This window comes from Dipodomys spectabilis, unplaced genomic scaffold, assembly GCF_019054845.1.
Source record: "Dipodomys spectabilis isolate Male_0828 unplaced genomic scaffold, ASM1905484v1 ptg000140l, whole genome shotgun sequence".
Classification (NCBI taxonomy): Eukaryota; Metazoa; Chordata; class Mammalia; order Rodentia; family Heteromyidae; genus Dipodomys; species Dipodomys spectabilis.
In genome coordinates, this window is record NW_024870817.1 from 28,675,194 (window position 1) to 28,699,261 (window position 24,068).

The 24,068-nt window shown below is 39.5% G+C and overlaps 1 protein-coding gene across 2 annotated transcripts in view; it reads left to right on the plus strand.

Annotated features, from left to right (window-relative positions):
* The window catches only part of Tnpo1 (transportin 1), a 98,513-nt gene that overhangs the window by 21,134 nt on the left and 53,311 nt on the right, over positions 1-24,068 (plus strand). Inside the window, exons 1-5 of one of the 2 annotated variants that reach the window (XM_042690802.1) lie at positions 10,631-10,754; positions 10,867-10,980; positions 13,446-13,521; positions 15,966-16,115; positions 21,810-21,916. In XM_042690802.1, the coding sequence (XP_042546736.1) occupies positions 10,876-10,980; positions 13,446-13,521; positions 15,966-16,115; positions 21,810-21,916 (438 nt within the window). In that variant the 5' untranslated portion in view covers positions 10,631-10,754; positions 10,867-10,875. Of the gene's footprint in view, positions 1-10,630; positions 10,755-10,866; positions 10,981-13,445; positions 13,522-15,965; positions 16,116-21,809; positions 21,917-24,068 lie in introns of those variants that run through there. The other variant, XM_042690801.1, reaches the window with a different exon arrangement.

Here is a 24,068-nt window from a genome sequence, read left to right on the forward strand (position 1 = left end):
AAGCTATTTGAAGAAGGTTGACATAATTGAACAACAGTTGTTCAGTAAACTATTTTAAAGAAATAACTCTCCAGTTGAATAAAGAAGGAAAGATCCCAAATAAAACTCTGGTGAATACTACGATGTCAAAGGAATAGAGAACCTAACTTACTGTGTATTTGGATTTTAAACATAGACTTAGAAGGGTTTACTTTTAGCATTATGAACAGGTAAATACTGCCATTTGAACAAAAATGTGAGAGATTTTGTTCAATTAAAATTTTTTCATTTAAAAATATACATTCACAAATTTAAATTGTTCTTTGCCAATCAAAGACCATAATTTTGTAGTTTTTTTATTTATACTTTATTGGAAGTAAACACTTAGGTTCCCACAAATCTCAACTTTTCCTGTTCCCTTTTCTGTCATCCAACTTAAGGGTGACTCTTTATCTAGTCTATGTCACTGTTAAATTACTGAGTAGATAAACAGTGTTTAGTAGCTTCTGTCAGGTCCTTACTAATAGTATAAATTATTAACTTTAAACTATGTGTTCTTAGGTTTTGGTTTTGTCAGAGACTTTTTTACTCAATTATGTATGTTTCCATTCAGTGCAGTCTGCATTCTGTTCCTCTTTGTCCTGTTTTCTGTCATTTCTACTACAGCTAGGACAAGCACAATAGCTCATTAGAGTAAGGAATAATGAAAATTTTCAGGAGCAGATAGATCGAGTTACTGGAAGTTCCCAGTGACTATAATACGCAGTGAAGGTTGAGGACTACTGTCTTAAGTTGCTTAAACATGTATAGAGTGTGAGATCAGCTGTGAAAGTTGTAAATTCAGTGTAGGACTCAACAGGGAGCTGGTTCTTTTGAGAGAGACAAGAGTATTATCAAAAGTTACATATGGGACTGAAGAAAATGTAAACCTTTCTAGAGAGCTATTGAGTTCTTGTTGCTGCATGGAACAGAGTGAGGGAAAAGCATGTACAAAGAGTATTCCTTGCTTTTACCCATTGTGAAGTTGTGTGGAGGGTGAGTCAGGTATGGGAGGTACCAGTGAGTGAAGGCAGAGTAATTCAATGTACTTGGCTCTGAAGTACAATGCATCTGGGCTTCAGCTCTGTCCATTACTGTCTGTGTGACCTTGGACATTGCTTAAGTTCTCTTAAGCTTATCTTCTTCTGAAAAATAGAGATAATAATAGTACATACTCACAGAATTAAATGAGATCACTCATTTAAAGAACTTAGTGTAATAACTGACACATAGAAGCACCTCATTAGTGATAGTAGCATTGCTGCTATTTCAGACTTTGGTATCACACAGATTTGGAATTGAATGCCCTCAAAGGCTGCAGACAAGCTGAGCAGGTTACTTAAGCTCTTCAGACCTCTGTTAATATAAAATGGAGTTAATATCTATCTCATAGTACTGTTGTTAATATTAAATGAGTTGAAGTACAAGAAGTATTTGGGGGGAATGGGAAGGTGGCTCAGTGGTAGAGCACTTGCCTTGCATGCATGAGGCCCTGGGTTCGATTCCTCAAAACCAAATAAGCAGAAAGATAAAAGCCGGAAGTGGCACTGTGGCTGAAGTGGTAGAGTGCTAGCCTTGAGCTGAAGAGCTGAGGGATAGCGCCCAGACCCAGAGTTTAGGCCCCACAACTGGACCCCCCCCCCAAAAAAAAAAGAAGTATTTGGTTGTAGACATATTCTGTCTTTCCTGTTCTCTAATCTAATTGAGCTCATTTCCTACACTGGTATGGGCTCTCAACAATTTTATTTTTCCCTCTTCTAGGTTGATCAAACCCCGGATTACTTTAAAATCCCTTCAAGAACTTTCTGGTTCTACTGACAGATAAACAGGCTTCTCCATATTTTGAATCTTGGACATGTAAAAGTTTTCCTTTTTGAAAATTTATTAGTTGTCTATAGATTTTTCCCTTTATACCTTAACTTTGGTTCAATTTTTCAACTGTTTTATTAAATAATTATTTTCCTTAAATAGTATATTCTTTAAACTATATTTCTAATTTTTTTCCTTGTTTGTTGGAGCATCTTTTTATAAAACATCGTATGAGACTTTTTTTTGGTCCATCATGGGGCCTGAACTCTGGGCCTGGGCACTGTCCCTCAACTCTTCAGCTCAAGGCTGGTGGTCTGCCACTTGAGCCACAGTGCCACTTCTGGTTTTTCCTGCTTATATGGTTCTGAGGAATCGAACCCAGGGCCTCATGCATACAAGGCAAGCATACTACCACTGAGCCACCTTCCCAGCCCCTGTATAAGAGACACTAACTATGAAAAGTCTGCATATCTGACTGCCATTCAACAAATGATTCAACACATTTTTAAGCTCTATTTTTAAATTATGTGTTTGTCAAAAGAAAATAATACTTGGGTGCCTATGTAAAGCAAGGGAATATTGTGAATATTAGATTTTTATATTTTGAGATTATATATTTACTGATGTTTTGGATTTACTATTATTTTTACGGTAGTGAAGTAAGGTGTTTGTTTTTTCTCTCTCTACTAGATCACAAAAATATCAAATATGTGGCTGGGCTTTAGTAGCTCACGCCTATAATCCTAGCTACTCAGGAGGCTAAGATCTGAGGATCAAGGTTCAAAGCCAGCCTGGGCAGAAAAGTCTGAGAGACTCTTATCTCCAATAAACCACTCAGAAAACTGGAAGTGGTGTTGTGGTTCAAGTGGTAGAGCGCTTGCCTTGAGCTGAAGAGCTGAGGGATAGTGCCCAGGCCCAGAGTTCAACCTCATGACTGACTGACAGGAAAAAAAAAAAAATCAAATATGTGACTTGGGTTTTGGCAGAATGGGGGCTTGAACTCAGGGCTCACTTGACTTGCTCTACCACTCAAACTCCACCTCTAGCCCTACTTTTTGCTGTTTTCTTTTTGTTGTCTCTTTTCTGCCTTGAGAGAATTGTGATCCTTGGAATTGCAGCCTCCTGGGTAGCTAGCTAGGATTACAGGTTTGAGTCATTAGCACCCAGCATGTGATTTCTTTAGTATGTAAAAAAAAAAAATTATGATTAGTTACCAGTTTAACAGAAATTGACTTTTCTCTTGAAAAAGCTTAGAGAATAAGTCAGGTGTTTTGTTGTTGTTATTTGTTTTGGTGCTTTGAAGTGCAGGCTGGCATTAAACTCAAGATTCTCTGTCTCAACCTCTTCCTAAGCGCTGGGGTTACTGGTAGGTACTACCATACCCAGTGAGAGTGGACTCTGGAGTTAGATTACTTGAATCTGAATCATAGCCTTGTCATCTGCTAGCTGATGGTACCATCGGTGTACCTCTATTCATAATGTGGTTAACAGTAATAGGTCGTTGAGTTTCAAGGTTATTCTGAGTGCTTGGGACCTGCTGAGTACTCAGAACTATATGCTATCAAAATTATTGACAAAGTGATAGAATGTTGAAGTTTATTATACATATTTTTCAGTTTTTATATTTGGTGCCAGTATTGGAGCTTGAACTTGGGACCTGGGTGCTATCCCTTAGCTTTGTCACTCAAGGATGGTGCTCTACCACTTGAACCACAGCTCTACTTCTGGCTCTTTGGTGGCTAATTGGAGATAAAAACCTCATAGACTTTCCAGTCCTGTACAGACAAGTCTTTGGAACTGTGGTCCTCAGATCTCAGGCTCCTGAACAATTTAGGATTACAGGTGTGAGACACTTGTGCCCAGCTAAGTCTACAATTAAGGACCAGAGTTTCTGGTAGTATTTTCTCTTTCTGTGAAATATGACTACCCCTTCCCTAACAAACTGAACTCCATCTTAGGAATAGGTTGGGCAGTTGGGTTTTCCTATGGTTTCTCCTGCCCTCATGGAGCCTGATGGGCTTTCAGAATCATTTTTATTATAAAAAATAAATGTGAAAGTTAATGTAACACTGAAATTGCAGAGGTGAAGATGAACTCTTCCTCTCAAATTCTACTTCCTAGCAGGATTAATTCTATTCCAAGTTTTTAATCTGATCATATATTTTTTATAGGTTTAAAGCCCACTTCATAAGCTTTCCTCATGGAATGTCTTTAAAATCCAGACTTCCTTACATAAGTCTGTGAAGGTCCTCCTTTTGCCTCTGCCTTCCTGTTGCATTTGCTTTTTCGTAATTTCTAGTAGGTCTGAGATGAAAACCCATTCAATTAAGTCCTTTCCTGATCTCCTAACTACATTAGAATAATGACCTCCTAATCCCTATATTTACCCTGCTATAGCCACCTCCACTGAGGTACTGCTGCTGTCCAGCAGAGACTTTATGACTGGAAAGTGCTCTTTTTATTTACCGAGTAAGATGTTCACCATGGAGAATTGTGCTCAGTCTCAGATTCATGAATGTCCTTCTAGGTCACATAAGTGAACCCTGTGCTTATAGATTTCAGCATCAAGAGCCTTGATGTGTATATTTACATACACACACTTTTGGCAAGGTTATAGGATTTTCCAGGAATAAAAACTATTGTGTTACTGAAGAACAGTTGTTCTTTGTTTTGTTTGGAACCCATGAGTAGTTGACCATTTGGGGCAATCATGTACTGGTGGCAACATTTATTCATAGTGATTCAGTATATAGGTGGAAACACTTGATTATGTGACATATATTTGTTTGCATTTAACTGAAATTAGAAGGAAAAATTAAAACTCTGACCCAGATAAAGAAAAACAATTATCCTTTTCCTAATAATAAATTTGTTTTTCTCTCTTATTCTTCCTTTATACTATAGACAATCCATCTCTTAGAGTAAACAAGAACTTAGTGGAGACAAAAACTGTTTTACTTACCTTTGAATCTCCAGTGCTTGCCAGGCACATTAATTACTTAATATTTATTCAGTTGAATTAGTAGCAAAAGAGTAGTATTTATTTAACAAATGTTTATTGAATCAGACTCTGCTAGTCAAAGAGGACAAAAAGACACTGTCCTTGCTTTCCAGGAACACATGATCTATTGCTAATACCTTTAATAATTATAATATGATTTTTTAAGAAGGGAATTTGCTATGAACTATATGTTTACAATGAAAAACACTTAAGTCTTGTGGGGAGATCCTGAACAAATCACAGAAGAGAAATTGTATTTAGTATCATAGTATCAAGGTAGATTGAATAAATATTTGGAAGCCAATCATGGTGGTACATGCCTATAATCTAGTTTCTTGGATAATAGAGTTAGGAGGCCCTACTTCAAGACCTACTGGGACAAAAGTTAGTAAGATCTTGTCTCAGAAACAAGTCTCATGTGGTAGGGCATTTATGTAATTCCAGCTACTCAACAGGCAGAAGTAGATGGATCACTGTCCAAAGCTGAAAGCATTACATAGTGTTACATACACTATTTAATATAAGCTAAAAGAGGGGCTGGGAAGGTGGCTCAGTGGTAGAGCGCTTGCCTTGCATGTATGAGGCCCTGGGTTCGATTCCTCAAGCACCACATAAGCAAAAAGAAAAAAGCCGGAAGTGGCACTGTGGCTCAAGTGGTAGAGCGCTAGCCTTGAGCTGAAGAGCTGAGGGACAGTGCCCAGGCCCAGAGTTCAGACCCCATGACCAGACCCCCCCCAAAAATAAATAAATAAAATATAAGCTAAAAGAATTGGAGTCATGGTTCAATTGGAAGAGCTTTTGCTAAGCAGGTACCACCAAAGTAAATGAATATTTGGAAATTCAATGAATGAGGGTAGCTCTACAGAGTGAGAAAAAAAGTTGCAAATGGTCAAGTTTAAAGAAGGCATCCTAAACAGGAAATTCCTATCCAGCAATTCATAGGTGCAAGTTGGATTTTGAATCCTAGGAGCTAAAATTCTCCCCTGTAGGTGAAGAGCCTTCTTCCATAAAAATGCCTAGCTCCTCCCGGCGCTGGTGGCTCACACCTGTAATCCTAGCTACTCAGGAGGCTGAGATCTGAGGATCGCGGTTCAAAGCCAGCCCGGGCAGGATAGACCGTGAGACTCCTATCTCCAATAAACCACCAGAAAACCGGAAGTGGCGCTGTAGCTCAAGTGGTAGAGCGCTCGCCTTGAGCTGAAGAGCTGAGGGACAGCACCCAGGCCCAGAGTTCAAGCCCCACGACCGACCAAAAAAAAAAAAAAAAAAAGTCTAGCTTTTTATCTAACTCGTGGTAGAAAACCATTGCTTTATTAGAGGTGCCTAGTTATTGTACTTAGAGGTACAAAGTCATTACAGTACCTTTTTTATTTTTGTCAGTCATGGGACCTGAATCCAGGGCCTCATGCATGCAAGGCAAGCACTCTACCTCTGAGCCACCTTCTCAGCCCCATTACAGTACCATTGTACAGTTGGGAAACTGAGGCTATAGGAATTAATTTACTTACCCAGATTTTCATAGCTATTGAGTGGAAAACTTTTAAGATTCAAACTGAACTCAGTTGGGTCTTCATCTCCTGTCAGCTTTTTGAACTACATTTTACAGTCCTTCTAAGAGATAAGGTAGATACTGTCACACTTTTCAAAGAATCTGTCTTCTCTGCTTGTACATTATTCTCAACATTAGCAAATTCAAAACTTGTATGTAAATTTAACAATTTGGGACCTGATATGGTTTATTCTTATAGGTATTTTTTTAATCTTGGTGCCAAATTCTGTTCTGGTTGTTGTCTGGGTTTAATAAAATGCTTTTTCTGCTAATATTTGTATGTCACGGACTAGTCAACATGGTTTTATATTAAAGGAGAAAATTTTGAAGTACTACCTTTTTTGGAGACATTTATGTCTGAGTCTCCACATCCAAAAAAAAAAAAAAAAAGGCTCAAGTAGAGTACTTAAATTTGGTAAGAAAATCAGTATTAATCTTAATTCTGTTTAACATAAATATTATTTAAGTAAATGATTCTACCACATATAATAATGGCATGAGTGGTTACCTTGAAATACTTCACATATTAGCTAATTAACCCAACAATGTGTGACTACTCTGGGGTAAAATTCTTCTTAACTTCAATGGCTATTAAATGTGGTAAGTTCTGGAGTGGATGGTGGTAATTGTTGCACAACAGTGAGAATATACTTAATGGCACTGAACTGTACACTAAAAATGATTAAGCTGGTAAATTTTACATGTCTATTTTGCTTCAATTTAAAAGAAAAAATGATGTTCACAAGTTTAAAGTTCCCTGATAGCTCTTATCAGGCAATTATCAGTCAAATATTTTTGAGAGCTTTTTGTTACAGATAGCTTAAGAAAGGTGTTGGGGAACATCTACCCAAGCAACATGCTCCAATTAGAAATTCTGAATACTGAGCTGGGAAGGTGGCTCAGTGGTAGAGCGCTTGCCTTGCATACATGAGGCCCTGGGTTCGATTCCTCATCGCCACATAAGCAGAAAAAAAAAGCCGGAAGTGGTGCTGTAGCTCAAGTGGTAGAACACTAGCCTTGAGCTGAAGAGCTGAGGGACAGCGCCCAGGCCCAGAGTTCAGGCCCCATGACCGACAAAAAAGAAAAAAAAGAAATTCTGAATGCTGAACAGTTTGAAAAGAAAAAGTATCCTATTTATTTGAATGCAGGCAAAGAAGGAAGGTTGGTAAGGACCTGATAGTATGGTGAGACCATCCTTAGAAGGGATGTGGTGATGAAGATGCTTTTTACACTGGACTATTGTTGGTCTTAGCTTTAGTTTCTTATGTAAAAGGTCACCTGAAGGGTTAAGTGGGCACACCCTAGGAGATAATATATAATGGCAAGTCAACCCAGACAGAACTAAGACTTACACTCAAGTTTCCCCACCCTCAGTAGTTTTGGAAAAATGAATTGTCACTTGTTAACTTCACAAAAATTAAAAGAACATGCAGTATTCATACTGGTTTTGTTGGTGGTGGTATGGTGCTGGTGGTGGTCATGGAGCTTGAACTCTGGGCCTGGGCACTGTCCCTCAGCTATTCAGCTCAAGGCTAGCACTCTACCACTTGAACCACAGTGCCACTTCCAGTTTTCTGAGTGGTTCGTTGGAGACAAGAGTTACATGGACTTTCCTGCCCAGGCTAGCTTTGAACCATGATCCTCATATCTTAGCCACCTAAGTAGCTAAGATTACAGGCGTGAACCACTGTTGCCTGGCAGTATTCATATTGTTGACAAGTATGATGCATTACATTGGAAAGTAATATGGTATTAACTATTAGGTTAGCCTAATAACTCCTCTGGTATCCTACTATGTTATAGGACACTGGCATGAGGGTCTTTGTGGGATTTTCTTTAGTGATGTTTGTAATGGCAAAGAACTAGTAACTGTGGAAGTCAAACCAGAAAAGGTTGGACAAATTACGTCCTATCCATTTGAAAAATAAATGTGTATCTGTTAAAGGGTAAGTTAAATCTCCATATATTGGCCTGGAATGATAGTCATGCTATATTATGTGTAAAAAAAGTTGTAGAGTGGACCATGTGTGGTAGTGCATACCAGCTGTCAGAAAGGCAGAGGTAGGAGGAATGAAGGCAGTAAAAGGCTGGCCCAGAACAAAAGTGGGTGGCCTTATCTGGAAAATAAGCCAAAGCTAAAAGGACTGGAGTTATGGCTTAAGTGGTAGTGTCCTGGGGCTGGGAAGGTGGCTCAGTGGTAGAGCGCTTGCCTTGCATGCATGAGGCCCTGGGTTTGATTCCTCAGCACCACATAAGCAAAAAGAAAAAAGCCAGAAGTGGCGCTGTGGCTCAGGTGGTAGAGCACTAGCCTTGAGCTGAAGAGCTGAGGGACAGTGCCCAGGCCCAGAGTTCAGGCCCCACGACCAGACCCCCCCCCAAAAAAAAGTGGTAGTGTCCTTGCCTACCAAGCACAAGCGCAAGCACAAGGCGGAGTTCAGGCTTTAGTATTGTACCCCCAAAGAAGAGAAAAACTATGTTATAAAACTATATACCGAGTATGACTGAGAATAAAGGTGTAGAAAAAGATTGATGTCAAATTTATAGCCGATTCACAGAAGTTAGCTTAGTGAAAAAACTTTCCTTGTATAACCATATTTATTATGGTAATGTACTTCATGCAATTTCTTGTTAAGTTCTTGAAGTCAGAAGGAAAGAGAAATCTCTAATAGAAATTCTACTAGGTTAATTGGAGGGGTTGATAGCTGAAAGAGGGCAGTAGTTACAGTGATCTCCATCTTGAGTTGAATTGGTCACACACTGTGTTCACTTTGTGCTTATGATTTGTACAAATTTGTGGCTCGTATATCAAGTGCAAGTTTATAATGGAACGCTATTCTTAAATTTTCTTTAACTGTGTAACATAGAAGCAAGAAATGGGCTGGGAATGTGGCTTAGTTAAAAACAGGTTGGGATTGTGGCTTGTAGAGTGCTTGTCTAGCGTTCATGAAGCCCTGGATTCAATTCCTCGGTACCATATACACAGAAATAGCCAGAGTGGTCCTGTGGGAGAAAAAGAAGCTCAGGGACAATGCCCAGGTCCTGAGTTCAAGCCTCAAGACTGGTGAAAGGAAGGAAGGAAGAGAAAGAAGGAGTGAAGGAAAGAGAAAGAAAGGAAGGAGTGAAGGAAAGAAGAAGGAAGGAAGGAAGGAAAGAACTAACAACCCCATCATATAGTTCAATGTATATAAACAGAATGAAGGCTGGAATAAAAACACAAATATTTCATAGATGTTATATTCAGAAAATATTTGTGGGTTTTTATTATTTAGGAAGTCAATTGAAGGTGGAGATCAAAGTCTGATTAGAGGATAGAAGCAGAAAATAAAGGTGGAGAAGAGGAAAATGCATTTTAAAAGGAAACAAAAACAAGCCTAACTAGAGAGGTGTAATAATGACCGGAAAAATTGTTAACACCTACTAGGAAAAGGGTTTTTACTAGAGCTGTCAAAACCATCATATAATAATGGAGTCCCATTTAAAATCCTCTCCTTTATCCAAGTATCTTTTGTAAGTTGATACATAGGATTTTTTGGTTTTGTTCAAGAATTTAGTTTCAATGGGACTTCCATTGACCTAATAATCATAATTGGCTATACCAGGTGCAGCGTAAGAAACCTGTCTTCTCTGTCTTCACGGACTAGTTCAAGTAATTTGCTCTTTCCTTATTTGTCAAGGAGGGGCAAATAATGTACTTAAGTAGATTTCGGAGAGAATCACATGAAAGGAATGCATGTGAGAATAATAGAATTCAACACTATCCAATTGTGAAAAATACTTGATTTTCCTTCAGCCCAAATCCTGTAGTTGTAGAATGTAATTCTTTCATGATAGAATGTATCTAATTTGAGTCCAAAAGTTGAAGCTTATGAAAGAATTCATTTTTTCACCCAGACTCAACGTAGGTTTCGTTTAACGTCTTAGGAAGTATGGGTGTTTTGGCTTACACGCCAGTGCTGCTTTACCTATCAAAGTGAAGTGTAAAGCATTTCCTAATTATTGCTGGGAAGTCGGGAACTATGTTTTCTCCCACGCCAGCCATTCGTCGCTCCCCCTTCCCCCCGTGTTTGCTTAAAATAAGGAGGCGAGTCCGGTTTCTTCGGGTGATGTGGGGGACCTGACCCTTGAGCCGGAGTGAGCCAGCCGCCTGGAGCGGTTGGGCGGGGAAGCGTGGTGGCACTAGGACCCAGGGGGCTCCCGTGAGCGGATCTTGGGGCCAGATTGCAAATTCGCGGTGACTCAGTCTGGTCGGCTCCTGGCGCTCGGCGGCCGCGGAGGCAGCGGCGGCGGCAGCAGCAGCAGACGTTGGCGGCCGAGCTGCTGCGCGCAGTTGTGCCCGGCCTCGGCGTCCGAGCCTCCTCCGGCCACCCAGGCGGGCAGGTCGGGCGGCGGGGCGAGCGGGAGCCCGGCGGGAGGCGGGGGCCGCGGGCGGCGCGGGCCTGTGCGCGGGAGTAACCGGCTCCTCTCTTCCTGTGTCTGGCTTTATTTGCAGCAAACCAAGATGGAGTATGAGTGGAAACCTGACGAGCAAGGACTTCAGCAAATCCTGCAGCTGCTGAAGGAGTCCCAGTCCCCCGACACCACCATTCAGAGGACCGTGCAACAAGTATCCTTCCCGAGGCGAGGCCCGGCCGCCGCCCGCCCCGCGCGCTCCCGCTCCCGCTCCCGCACCGCTCCCCTCCCCCCGGCATGCCCGCCCGCCCGCGCGCGGAGGCCCCGCCGCCCCTCCGGGCCCGGCCGACCTCGCGCACGCGGGCCTCGGCCCGGCCCGCCGCCGCCGCCGCCTGGGGCTCGCAGCCTCCGCTGTCGGCTTCCGGGCCGGCCGCCGCCCGAGATCCCGACATGTGCGCGCGGGCGCGGTGCGGCCGCCACGTCCCCGCCCGCCCGACCTGCCGAGGGGGTGGGGAGCCGAGCAGCGCGCGCGGCGGGAGCGGCCGGGCCCACACAATGCGCCCCGGGGCGGCGGCGGGTCTTGTGCGGCCCTGCGAGAGCCGGGCGAGACGGGAGCGTGAGGCCTGCCGGCTGGCCCGGGCCGCGCCACCCGGACGCGGTGGAGGTGGCGCGGGGCTCCCGCCAGGCTCCGCCCTGGCGGGCAGAACGAAGGGGTCTCACCCAGAACCGCGCGGGGGAACACCTGTTGCAAGCTCTGGCATGCAAGGGAGGTTTTCTTTTTAAAGCCTTGGCCCAAGGCTGACCGCACGGTTGCCTAAGTGGTTACGGAGCGTGTTGTGTAGCGGTTTTTCTGCTAGTTGTAGTCGGAAAGGTAAGAGTCCAACATCTGTATTGCTTTCCTTAACTGGCCTGGCCGGTGCCCGAGTCACAGGCTCCAGCAGCGGACAAGGAACCTTTTTAACGTTGTTCTTTTAAGCCAAAGAAGTTCACTCTCCCCAAACGAGTCTGCTGTTACTGCAGCAGACTTAGCACGTTAATACGGAATTCGGTCAGTAAGCTCTTTTAGCAGTGTTTGGCACGTTAAATTTCAGACCCTATAAAGGTGAAGTTATTTACTGTACTGCATCACTGCTGCCTAAACCCTTCAATAGGTGACTAATAAGTACTCCGCTTCTTGGTTAATCAACACTGCCCGTTTAAAAACGGAGGGGTAATGATTTCAACCTGCTTGGATTATTTAAAAAGACATTTTGTTTAAATACTGTTGGTACTGAGGAAAAAAAAACAGTAGTGGGTGGGGATTGTGTTGTTGCTTTTATCTGAAACTGACATGGTTTAGTCTTATTGTTGTTACAGCTCTGAATGATAGAAGCTGGGAATTAATTACAGATATTGTGTGATACAATTATTTTAATTTAAGCCAGCCAAGAATGGCATTGTAATTTCTTCTGTAGAGCTATATCCTTGTTTCTTATGTTTAGCGTATAGTTATTAAGTACATTTTTGGTACCGTGCTTGGAGCAGTTCAGTAGGCAAACATACCTGGAGCATGCGTAGTATGTCCTCTGAGTAAGAACAAATGACACTGATGTTTCTGAGAGAAGCCAAAAATTTTAAAGCTAAAAAAAGCTATTTTTAGAGTACTAATGTTGACCTTGTTCTTTTGTGTTTCCCTGGAATAGAGTGTATTTAATTGTTGTTTTGTATACTCTTCAACACTTCTGGAAAGACAGTAGAAAAGTAGAAGTAGGTATTGTTGAAGTTGTAAGAAAGTAAGCCTTGGGAAATCAGAAAATATTTATAAACTTACTAGCATATCAGCACGCCATTAATCTTGATCAGTCACTAAAACATTAGTAATCCTTGTCTGGCGCTTACTTGGTGGGAGAAAGTCACACCATGGAGTTTTAATAGAAAGTATACTGGATTAAAATTTTATAAGTATGCTAGTTAATAGTATACCAAATACAATATATTTTGGTAGAATTTGCATTTTGACTCTACACATACATGCATGTAATAAATAACTCATATTCTGTATCTAGCATTTGGATCATGGATTTAGTCATATATTTAGGTCTGTTTAGCTAAAAGGTATCTTATTGTGTTAGTAGAACACAGTTACATGCATATTAAGGATTGAGAGTCAGGACTTGAAAAAGAGAGCATTATTACATCAGCGTTGCCTGCCATCCCCAGTGAAATACCTGTGTCAGTGGATGTGTTAGATCTTGGGTGGGAAGAAGATTGTAGAATGATTATGGTGCATATCATCACCTTGGTAGGTCTGAATAGCATTTTATCTTATTTTTGTGTGTTGTAAAGTACGGATGAGTCTCATTTTAAAATCTTCAACTGTAAAAAGCTTGTTTTTATTTCTTTGGGATGCTTTTTATTTTTATTATTTTATACTTAAGTACTTTTTTGGTTAGGGTGCTTGAAGGTTGTCTTGATCTCTGTTTAAAATGTTTTTGTTGTTGTGCATGCTGAAACTGGACTTGCCTTTTGTTGTGTTGAATGTAGTTGATGGAATAAAGTACTGAAGAGGCTTACCAAGCAAGCACTCGAGTGTTTTTGAATAGTGTATCGATTAATAAACCAACCACAAGATTTTTATTGAGTTTAAAAATGCTTGATTTTTTTCATTAGAGAACTTTCCTTAACTACTGTTTGTTTTAGAAACTGGAACAACTTAATCAATATCCAGATTTTAACAACTACCTGATTTTTGTTCTTACGAAATTAAAATCTGAAGGTAAGTATGGTTTGTGTTGGTAATTGTCTTTAGAACTGTGAACATGGGCTGGGAATGTGGCTTAGTGGTAGAGTGCTTGCCTTGCATATGTGAAGCCTTGGGTTTGATTCTTCAGTACCACATAAACAGAAAAAGCCCAATGTGGCTCAAGTGGTAGAGTGCTAGCCTTCAGCAAAACAGGCTCAGGGATAGTGCCCAGGCCCTGAGTTCAAGCCCCAATATTGGGGGAAAAAAAAAACAAAAAACTGAAATATACTGGAAGTTACTTCAAAAGATTTCATTTTGTAATAACCACTTGCTTAATGTATGTGGAATACACAGTATCACTATTACCTTAAGCCAGATGCTTAATAAATGTTGGTTTGGGTGTTAATATACAACGTTCTCATCTTCACAAATGAAAACTGTGTTGCAAAATTTGCTTTAATGTTTTGCTTCATTACTTGTACATGAATATAATGCTGATTTCTTTTAATACACAAATCACACTTAGAGAAAAGTTGTTAGTCTTTTGAACTGTGTAATTCTACATTTAATGACTATATTTGTTTTAAGTTATTTAACAAAAATGAAATTCTGTTCATAAACTTTTGTAAGTTTTGAAAACTTTTAAACAGTATACGTGAAACTTTCTCTTAACATTTAAAATTTTAATTTTATGGCACTTGGAGGCCTAATCTGACTTTCAAGTTATTTGTTTCTAATAAATGTAATATGTTCTACTAGACTTTATTTCACAAATATTTATTATCACCTCTTTGACAGGCACTTTACAGGCTGTTGGGAACTAAGTAAAAGAGAAAGCCTCCCCTTCAAGTAGCTTATTATCATAGTGAGAAGTGTTCCTTAAGTTTTATTTGAGCATTTAATATTCCCCTCCTGGAACATTGTCATAAACATAGAAGATATTTAATACTTATTGACGACTGGCCTCTGAATGAAATTCCTTATTCAGTGGCTTTGAGAAGCCGTATTAAAAACACACTTGGGGTAGTAAACTAGCAAGGTTTATTTAGACTGACACTTAAGTCATTTAACCTTTCTTGCTTCTTTCAGCTATAAAATGCCTATGTTAGACAACCAGACCAAGATTTCTGCTCCAACCTCTAGCAGGTTAATGATAGTAAAGTCTTACAAATCTTTTAAACATTTAGATTTTGATAATTCATACACACTATGGTGATTTTTATTGAATTGTTTTTAAACAATTTTCTAGTTAATTTTTAATTAACTTTAATTTGTGATTGAAGGACATGGTAGAAAATGTAGGCATTAAAACTTGGAATTCTTTCAGCGTGTCTTTAAATCAACACTAAATATTCTAGCTTGGTAAATATTTATGATACATTATTTCTCAATATAGATTTTTTTTCTTGCACAGTAAATTGTAATCAGTAATCCATACTAGGCACTGTGAGTATAGCTCATTGGTAGAGGGCTTACCAGGCATGAAAAAAGAAAACCCTGACCCTATCCTTTGCCAAAGTAACAACAAAAATTCCACACTGTTTTTTTTGTTTTTGTTTTGGGTCCCATCATGGGGCCTGAACTCTGGGCCTGGGCGCTGTCCCAGCTCTTCAGCTCAAGGCTAGCACTCTACCATTTGAGCCACAGTGCCACTTTTGGCTTTTTTCTTTTTGCTTATGTGGTGCTGAAGAATCAAACCCAGGGCCTCAGGCATGCAAGGCAAGCGCTCTACCACTGAGCCACCTTCCTAGCCCTCCACACTATTTTTTAAAGAACTAAAACATTTAGTAAAGGAAATGTTCTAATCTTTAATTAAAAGATTTCCTTGAAAATTCCAATTATATTTAATCTACTCGTTTTTACCCTAGATTCCAAGTATTAAATTGTTACAGTAGTGAACTCCTCACTTACTAAAGGTGTCTGACATATAAGGATACTTCAGAAGCACGCTTTCTCAAAGGACATAGTAGGAGTTTTGTATTTGTAGAGTTTTATATATGTGTTACTTTTTTCTTCTCTTGCTGACTCCCTACTTTTCCACACTAGGAACTTTGGGATACTGTTTACATGTCTAGTTTCTCATTTAAGAATTAATAATATTGCTGGGCACCAGTGGCTCACACCTGTAATCCTAGCTACTCAGGAAGCTGAGATCTGAGGATCAAGGTTCAAAGCCTATCCTGGCAGGAAAGTCTGTGAGACTCTTACTTTCAATTAACTAGCCCCAGAAAAGCCAGAAGTAGAACTGTGGTTACCCCACAACAAAGCATTATTAACATGTCAGCCATGGCCAGGTTGAAAAGCCCTGAAATAAATTATTATGTTAATTTTTTAATAATCATTTGACCTTTTTTTATTATAGCACAAAATAAATTGTAGTTGCAATCAGCTATTGAATATATTCATTTCTAAAGTTACTATTGTTGGCACATTTTGAAGCTACTTTGAAACTCAGTACTGGTGTTACTTTATTGCAGATGAACCCACCAGATCATTGAGTGGTCTCATCTTGAAGAATAATGTGAAAGCACATTTTCAGAATTTCCCAAACGGGGTAACAGACTTTATTAAAAGTGAATGCTTAAATAATATTGGTGATTCGTCTCCTCTGATCAGAGCCACTGTTGGTAAGTTAGCTTACTTACTTTGCTTATTCTATTTATAATGAATTATAGAAATGATTTTATAGCATATTTTATTGTTTTATGTTTAGTGATAGGTAGGACACTTAGGTGTTTATAAAAGTGTTAACAGTTAAGGTAAAAGCTTTTACCCAATATAACTGAGTTACTGATAGTTGGCTAATAAAAATTGATTGAAGTTGGATATCAAGCAATAGTATTTAGGACCACTGTTTTCTTTGATTATGCAGCTGAAGTTTCTTATTGTTGGTCTGCCTGTGTAATGCTTGGCGTGTAATTTCTAGTGTCACTTTTTTTTGTTGGTCATGGGGCTTGAACTCTGGGCCTGGGTGCTGTCCTTGAGTTCTTCAGCTCAAGGCTAGTGCTCTACTACCTGAGCCACAGTGCCACTTCTGGTTTCTTGGTGGTTTATTAAATAAGAGTCTCAGGACTTTCCTGCTGAGGCTGGCTTTGAACCATAATCCTCAGATCTGGGCCTTCTGAGTAGCTAGGATTACAGGCCTGAGCCACTGGTGCCAGGTTCTACAGTCACTTTTACATATAAGGCAAACTTTGTTTAATAGAAATGATGTTCTTTAATAGGGATTCTCTCCTTGCTTGATATTAGCCTTGCCTTACACTTAACTCAGTAGCAGGATATTTAGACTTTTTCAACATATTTAACTCGCTTCCAGGACAGTAATAACTTAATAATTGATTAAAATCCTTCATTATAATGTTAGATATATATCAGTGAGTGGCAGCAGAGATAGGCAGCTCTGCTCCAGGGAATCCTACTACTGAACAACTTTTATCATGCACTAGGCTTCAAGGACCCATACTTTACAAGGAACTTTCTGTTCATTAACCTGCTGTGTAAATGCAAGTCAGTGTTGTCACACTTGAGTATGTTTAGTATGGATAGAAGGTATTTTCTTTTGGGGGATGAGAGGGACTCCCTGAGTTATTCTGTTGTACCTTTTTTTGTTTTTTGTTGTTTGTTTTTGTTTTCCATTGGTCATAGGGCTTGAACTCTGGGCCTAGGCACTGTTCCTAAGCTCTTTTTGCCCAAGGCTAGCACTCTACCACTTTGAGCCACAGCTCTAACTTCTGATTTTCTAGTGGTTAATTGGAGATAAGAGTCACAGAGACGCTTGTGCTTGAACTGGCTTTAAATGGAGATCCTTAGATCTCAGCCTCCTAAGTAGCTAAGATTACAGATGTGAGCCACCAGCTCCTGGCTTATACCTTTCTTTTTTAAAGTACCATTTGGTCTAAGCTATAGTTCTTTTTGTCTTAAATTTAAAAGATTAGAAGTAATAGTATTGAAGAGCAGAGTATGATGGTGCTTACCTACAATCTTAGCCCTTTTGGGAGGAGCAACAACTTGGAAGCAACAACTTGGAAGCACCACGTAGTGATATCCTGTCTTTTAAAAGTAGTGGTGGTAGTAACTGGGCACTGGTGGCTCACCCCTATATAAGCCTAGTTACTCAGGATGCTGAGCTCTGAGGATCAAGGTTCGAAGCCTGCCTAAGCAGGAAGTCTATGAACTGCTTCACAATTAACTACCTCCTCAAAAAACAGTAGTGGATCTGTGGCTCAAGTGGTAGATCACTAATCTTAAGCAAAATGTCTCAGGACAGCACCAAGACCCTGAGTTCAAGCCTTAGGACCACCACCAAAAAAAGAGTTAGTAATAATAGTATTGGGAGAAAAGAATTGGTGTAATCTTCCAGTGACTTCTGTACTTCTTTCTCCTTCTATAAATGTTTTCAAATATTTGGAAGCTCTTTTCTTTTTATGTCTTGATACTTGTTTGTGGAAGTTAAAAGGTCGTTCATTGATTTTAGTTCTAGATACTATTTTCCCAAGTATCCTAATCTAGTCTCAAAAGTTTTCAGCCTAGAAACGAATTAAGAATTTTTGCTTCAGTTAAGCTTCACACATTAATTCAGTATATTGCCAAATAGCACTTAGAATTTAATAAAAAACAAACAATTGGGAATGTGAAAGTGTAGAAATACAGTAGAAATACAGATGAAACAATTGACAATGTATTAATGACTACTGCTGAGCTTCCATATACAGATTGAGTGGTCCTTATCTCAAATGTTTGGAGTCTATAAAGTGTTTCACATTTCAGAATTGTGTGTATTATTTCAGAATAATTGTTTAGGGTGATTTGGGGATATTTATATAGAACTTAACAATTGAGCCTCTCTTACCAAAAATTTAAACTACCAAAAAATTTGAATTTTTTTGAACATTATAAGATTTTTTTATTTTTATTTTGGACTTTCAGATTCAAGATCTTCCTCTTTTCCCTCATCTCCTCTTCTTTCTTTGGTATTGACTGAACTCAAAGCTTCATGCTTGCTATGCTGGTTCTCTACTATATGAGCCATGACTCCATCCAGTCCCACTTTTTGGTGTGTGTGTGTGTGTGTGTGTGTGTGTGTGTGTGTGTGTGTGTGTGTGTGTGTGTGTGTGTGTGTGTGTGTGTGTGTGTGTGTGTGTGTGTGTGTGTGTGTGTGTGTGCATGCTGGTTCTCTACTGTGTGAGCCATGCTGGTTCTCTACTATATGAGCCATGACTCCATCCAGTCCCACTTTTTGGGGTGTGTGTGTGTGTGTGTGTGTGTGTGTGTGTGTGTGTGTGTGTGTGTGTGTGTGTGTGTGTGTGTGTGTGTGTGTGTGTGTGTGTGTGTGTGTGTGTGTGTGTGTGTGTGTGTGTGGCTTAAACTCTGGGCCTGGGTGCTGTCCCTCAGCTCTTCAGCTCAAGGCTAGCGGTCTACCACTTGAGCCACAGCGCCACTTCTGGCTTATTCTGTTTATGTGGTGCTAAGGAATCAGACCCAGGGTCTCATGCATGCAAGGCAAGCGCTCTACCACTGAGCCACCTTCCCAGACCCCTGCTGGTTATTTTGGAAATGGAGGCTAGTAAACTTTTTGACAGTGTTATCCTTGAATCACTGTCCCCTAAATCTCAACCTTGTGAGTAGCTGAGATTATAGGTATGAACTACTGGCACCCAGCAAGATGTTGAAAATTTAAAGTTCCATAAACCTTTATAATATTTTAATATTACTTAGCTAAAGCTATCAGTTTGAAATAAGTTACACAGATTGGACAGTTAAATTGTTACATGATGGGGCTGGGAAGGTGGCTCAGTGGTAGAGCGCTTGCCTTGCATGCCTGAGGCCCTGGGTTCGATTCCTCAGCACCACATAAGCAAAAAGAAAAAAGCCAGAAGTGGCGCTGTGGCTCAAGTGGTAGAGAACTAGCCTTGAGCTGAAGAGCTGAGGGACAGTGCTCAGGCCCAGAGTTCAGGCCCCACAACGGGACCAAAAAAAAAAATTGTTACATGTTGCTAATTAAAACTAAAAGTATTGGCTGGTCAGTTGTGACTCATATCTGTTATCCTAGCTATTCAGGAGGCTAAGATCTGAGGATTGCAGTTCAAAAACCAGCTCAGGCAGGAAAGTCTGAAACTCTTATCTCCATTTAACCACCAGAAAACTGGAAGTGAAGCTGTGGCTCAAAGTGCTAGAACACTAGCCTTGAGCAGAAAAAGTTTAGGAACAGCACCCAAGCCCTGAGTTCAGCCCCACCACTGGCTAAAAAATAATAGTAATTTTTTTTTTTAAGTATTGGATCCTCAGAACCCAAAATAAATCAAAAGCTGAAAATTTCATTTTTGTCTTACTCTCCCTCTTCTGTAAAGTAGATGAGATTATGGGACCAGATAAATTTAGAATTTGTCAACCCATCAGCATTCTTTTATGCTTTATCTTGGGTTACTAGGCTTTAAGTCTGTTAGACAGGTTCTCGATCACTAAGCCATGCCTCCAGCCTTCATTGGAGGCATATCCAGGGCTTTCTCTTTATTTTTAACTTTAGGAAAGAATAATTGGCAAGAAAAAGATCATGCTGCTTTCAAATCTTCTTGCAAACCATCTTATTGCAAGGGTTATATCTTAAAAACACTCAGTAAGCCGGGTGCATGGTGGCTCACACCTATGATCCTAGCTACTTAGGAGACTGAGATTTCTCATATGGAGGCCTTCTTGGGCAGAAAAGTCTTAAAAGACTAGCTCCAAAATAACCAACAGAAAACTGAACTGTAGGCCAGAGCAAGGGTGAGAACCTGATTTCAAGCCCCTGTTATTGAGCAGGGGAGGAACAGCTTTAAATACATTAGTAATTTTTTTCTTAGAAAGTATTTGCTTGGTTCGCTAAAGTTTTTTTTTAAACTCTTTCTCTTGAGAGCAGTGTTCTTAAAAACTTAACAGTGGAAATTTAAACAAAGTTTATCCACAGTTTTAATTTTCTATTCTATAGTAATTACATACATCTCACTGAAGTTTCAAGAGGACCATGTTCCTTCCATTTTTGCAGAATAGTAACATACAGCTTAGGAAACATTTTGTAATTTGTGTAATGTCAGAGTTTATTCTCCAGAATTACCAACATATTACATTATATTATAAATGATATGTTTAATAGAGAAAATGTTAATACAAAATGTTTATGTGCTTGCCTAATCTGCTGTCACAGCAGGGCTACACAACTCAGTTGAAATAATCCAGTCAGTCAAAAACACATGATCATGGGGCTGGGAATGTGGCTTAGTGGTAGAGTGCTTGCCTAGCATACATGAAGCCCTGGGTTTGATTTCTCAATACCACTTAAACAAAAAGCTACACAGGGTCCTGTGGCTCAAGTAGTAGATTATTAGGTTTGACCAAAAGAAGCTCAGGGACAATGCCCAGGCTCTGAAGTCAAGCCTCAGGACTGGCAAAAACAAACCAACAAAAAAATACCCACATATGATCAATCAGCATGTGCCACCCAGCCTCCAAGACTGCCTTTCTAGCAAGTGATGGGAATTCTTTAAAGGAGTGCATAACCTGTCCCCATGAGAGGTAGTGTTGCAAAGCATATGAACATGTAGGATCATTCTCATCTATGTCATTTTTCTGTATCACAATCCTTGGCTATCATTCACAATTAAGTAGGGAAACTGTTCTGACCTTCTTGATGTATTTTTTATCCAAACCCAACAGATTTATAAACTCATCAACCAGTGATAAGAGCTAATAGCATTTTGGTATTTTTTCCCTGTTCTTTTGTGGATAGGTTGTATAAAATATGAGTTCTCATGAATTAGTGATTGTAAAAATATGTTAATTTTAATTAAAGATATCTTTAGTTTTGAAGAAAAAAAATGGTTATCTGTTTTACTAAGCTAGGTGCTGTTGGCTTATGCCTGTAACTCTCAGCTACTCAGAAGAGTGAGATCTTGGGGTAGAAGTTCCAAGCCAGATTAGGCAAAAAAAGTCCATAGAACACTCTTCAGTTAACCAACAAAAAGTCAGAAGTAGAGATTGTGGGTGAAATGGTAGAGGGCTATCCTAGAATGAAAAAGCTGAGTGTGAGTGCCTGGTATCAAGCTCCAGTAGCAGCACATCACACACACATACCAGTCAGTTGTACTGAAACTTAGTAATTTTTTGTGATGAAAACTTACAGTAAAGATTAGAAACAGCTCTGATTTGCTGGGGAGCTTTTCCACAGATAGGCTGTGGCAGTGATTTGGGGGTCAATGAATGCTATGACATGTAGTTTTGGAAAAGTTAAGCTCATGTGGTACATTCTGAATGGCTGGCTTTTCTAAAAATGTATGTTGTCTTTCAAGGTATTTTGATTACAACCATAGCCTCCAAGGGAGAATTGCAGAATTGGCCTGATCTCTTACCAAAACTCTGTAGCCTGTTGGATTCTGAAGATTATAATACCTGTGAGGTAAGAATGCTTTTTTTGTTATTATTACTATATTGTGTAGTCATACCTTTTTGAAAAACATTTCATCCAAAATGTACAACTTCAAAATTTAGAACCTAAAGTTACTCCTTTATGTTTGTGATCTCTTATCTTTACTGCTTTTTTATAAAGAATATAACATGCTGTGAAAAAATCTAGCTAATCAAGAGACCTGAGGGTTGAGATTTTTGAAGCCCCCTTAGACAGAAAAGTGTCTGAGATTCTATTGTTTGTTTGACATGGCTCAAGAATCAAGGTGTGCCATCTGTGAGCACACAAGCCAAAGCAAGAACACAAGTCCTAAGTTCAATCCTCGGAATGGGGGGGGAATATATAACATAAAATAATTTTGAGCTAGGCGTCATCTAGCTACTTTGAAGGCTGAGATCTGAGGATCTCAGTTCAAAGCCAGCACAGGCAGGAAAGTCTGTGAGACTCTTATCTCCAATAAGCCACCAGAAAACTGAAAGTGGCACTGTGGCTCAAGTGGTAAAGCGCTTGTCTTGAGCTGCAGAATGCAGGAACATTGCCCAAGCCCAGAGTTCAAGCCCCACAACTGACCAAAAAGAAAAAATTTTGTATGTCCTACAGGGAATTACCTTCAGTTTTCTGTTTTAAAATTGTTCCTGGACTCTGCTAATATTAATTTGTATGCTTAAGTTTTACTGTCTTGATCTTGTTACCTTCAAAATGTTACTTTAGGACTAGGAAGGTGGCTCAGTGGTAGAGTGCTTGCCTTACATGCATGAGGCCCTGGGTTCAATTCCTCAGCACCACATAAGCAGGGAGAAAAAAAAAAAGGAAGTGGCGCTGTGGCTCAAGTGGTAGAGCGCTAGCCTTAAGCTGAAGAGCTGAGGGACAGCGCCCAGGCACAGAGTTCTGGCCCCACGACCGGACCCAAAATGTTACTTTATTTCATTCAATTTCGTGAATGTTAATAGAAGGAATCAATATTAACATGTTACTAGCATAGAAGAAGTAGTTGTGGGATATTAACTAAATGTGTGTTCTATTTTAATTATAATCTATTTTTATCACTTCTACACAAGTTGGATGTATATACTTACATTTAATATGTGAATAAGGTTATCCTTTGTTCATTTATTTGTTAACATAAATGTTTAAATTTAATGTTTTATTTGTCAATGACCTTATAGATTTTACTCAAAAAATTATTTTTATATGTTACTTATATATAATAAGCAGCCATTGTCAAGCTTAAATTTGTTGATGTGATTTTTTTTAAATAGACAAATTTATCAAACTTTTTTTTAGTTTTTCTAAACTGTTTTCATGCTTGTTATTGAATAACTTTTTTTAGTAACATTTAAGGTGTGCCTACCTTGTCAAGATTTTTTTTTCCCCCTTTTACCACTGATAAAATCAATAGAAACTGTTCTATTTGGAGAAGTGAAGAGAGTATAGGTTTTACTTTTTGAATTACATTGATAAAATTAGAGAAAGACTAATATTCAGTCATTTTGTTAACAGCTGAATACTTTGAAAGATACTTTGATGTTATGGAAAACAAAAGATGGACATTTAAACAAGTACTATACAAGAATAAAAAGTTTAAACTGCTTTAATATAGAAACTATATGAACCGTATTCTCATTTCAACTGCTTATGTATAGGCTTTGCAGGTATTGATATGGAGTGATTGCTGAATGTTTGTTGAAGTTTTTGTTGAGTTATATTTTTCTCTTTTTTGGGGGGTGGGGGGTTGGTCCGGTCATGGGGCCTGAACTCTGGGCCTGGGCGCTGTCCCTCAGCTCTTCAGCTCAAGGCTAGCGCTCTACCACTTGAGACACAGAACCACTTCCGGCTTTTTTCTTTTTTCTTTTTTCTTAAGTGGTGCTGAGGAATTGAACCCAGGGCCTCAGGCATGCAAGGCAAGCGCTCTACCACTGAGCCACCTTCCCAGTCCCAAGTTATATTTTCTCTAGCCAGGGTTTATTTGAATATAATTGATTAAAGGAAGGAGAAAAAGAACAGAGAGGAAAAATTTCCTGTTCCCTATGCAGAAAATGAGTATTGAGACAAATTCCCTACCAGCTTTTATACTTTTTAAGCTGAATACATATAGTGTCAGAGTTCCAAAGTTGTGCTGGTAAGAAAACTTGCATTTTCGGTT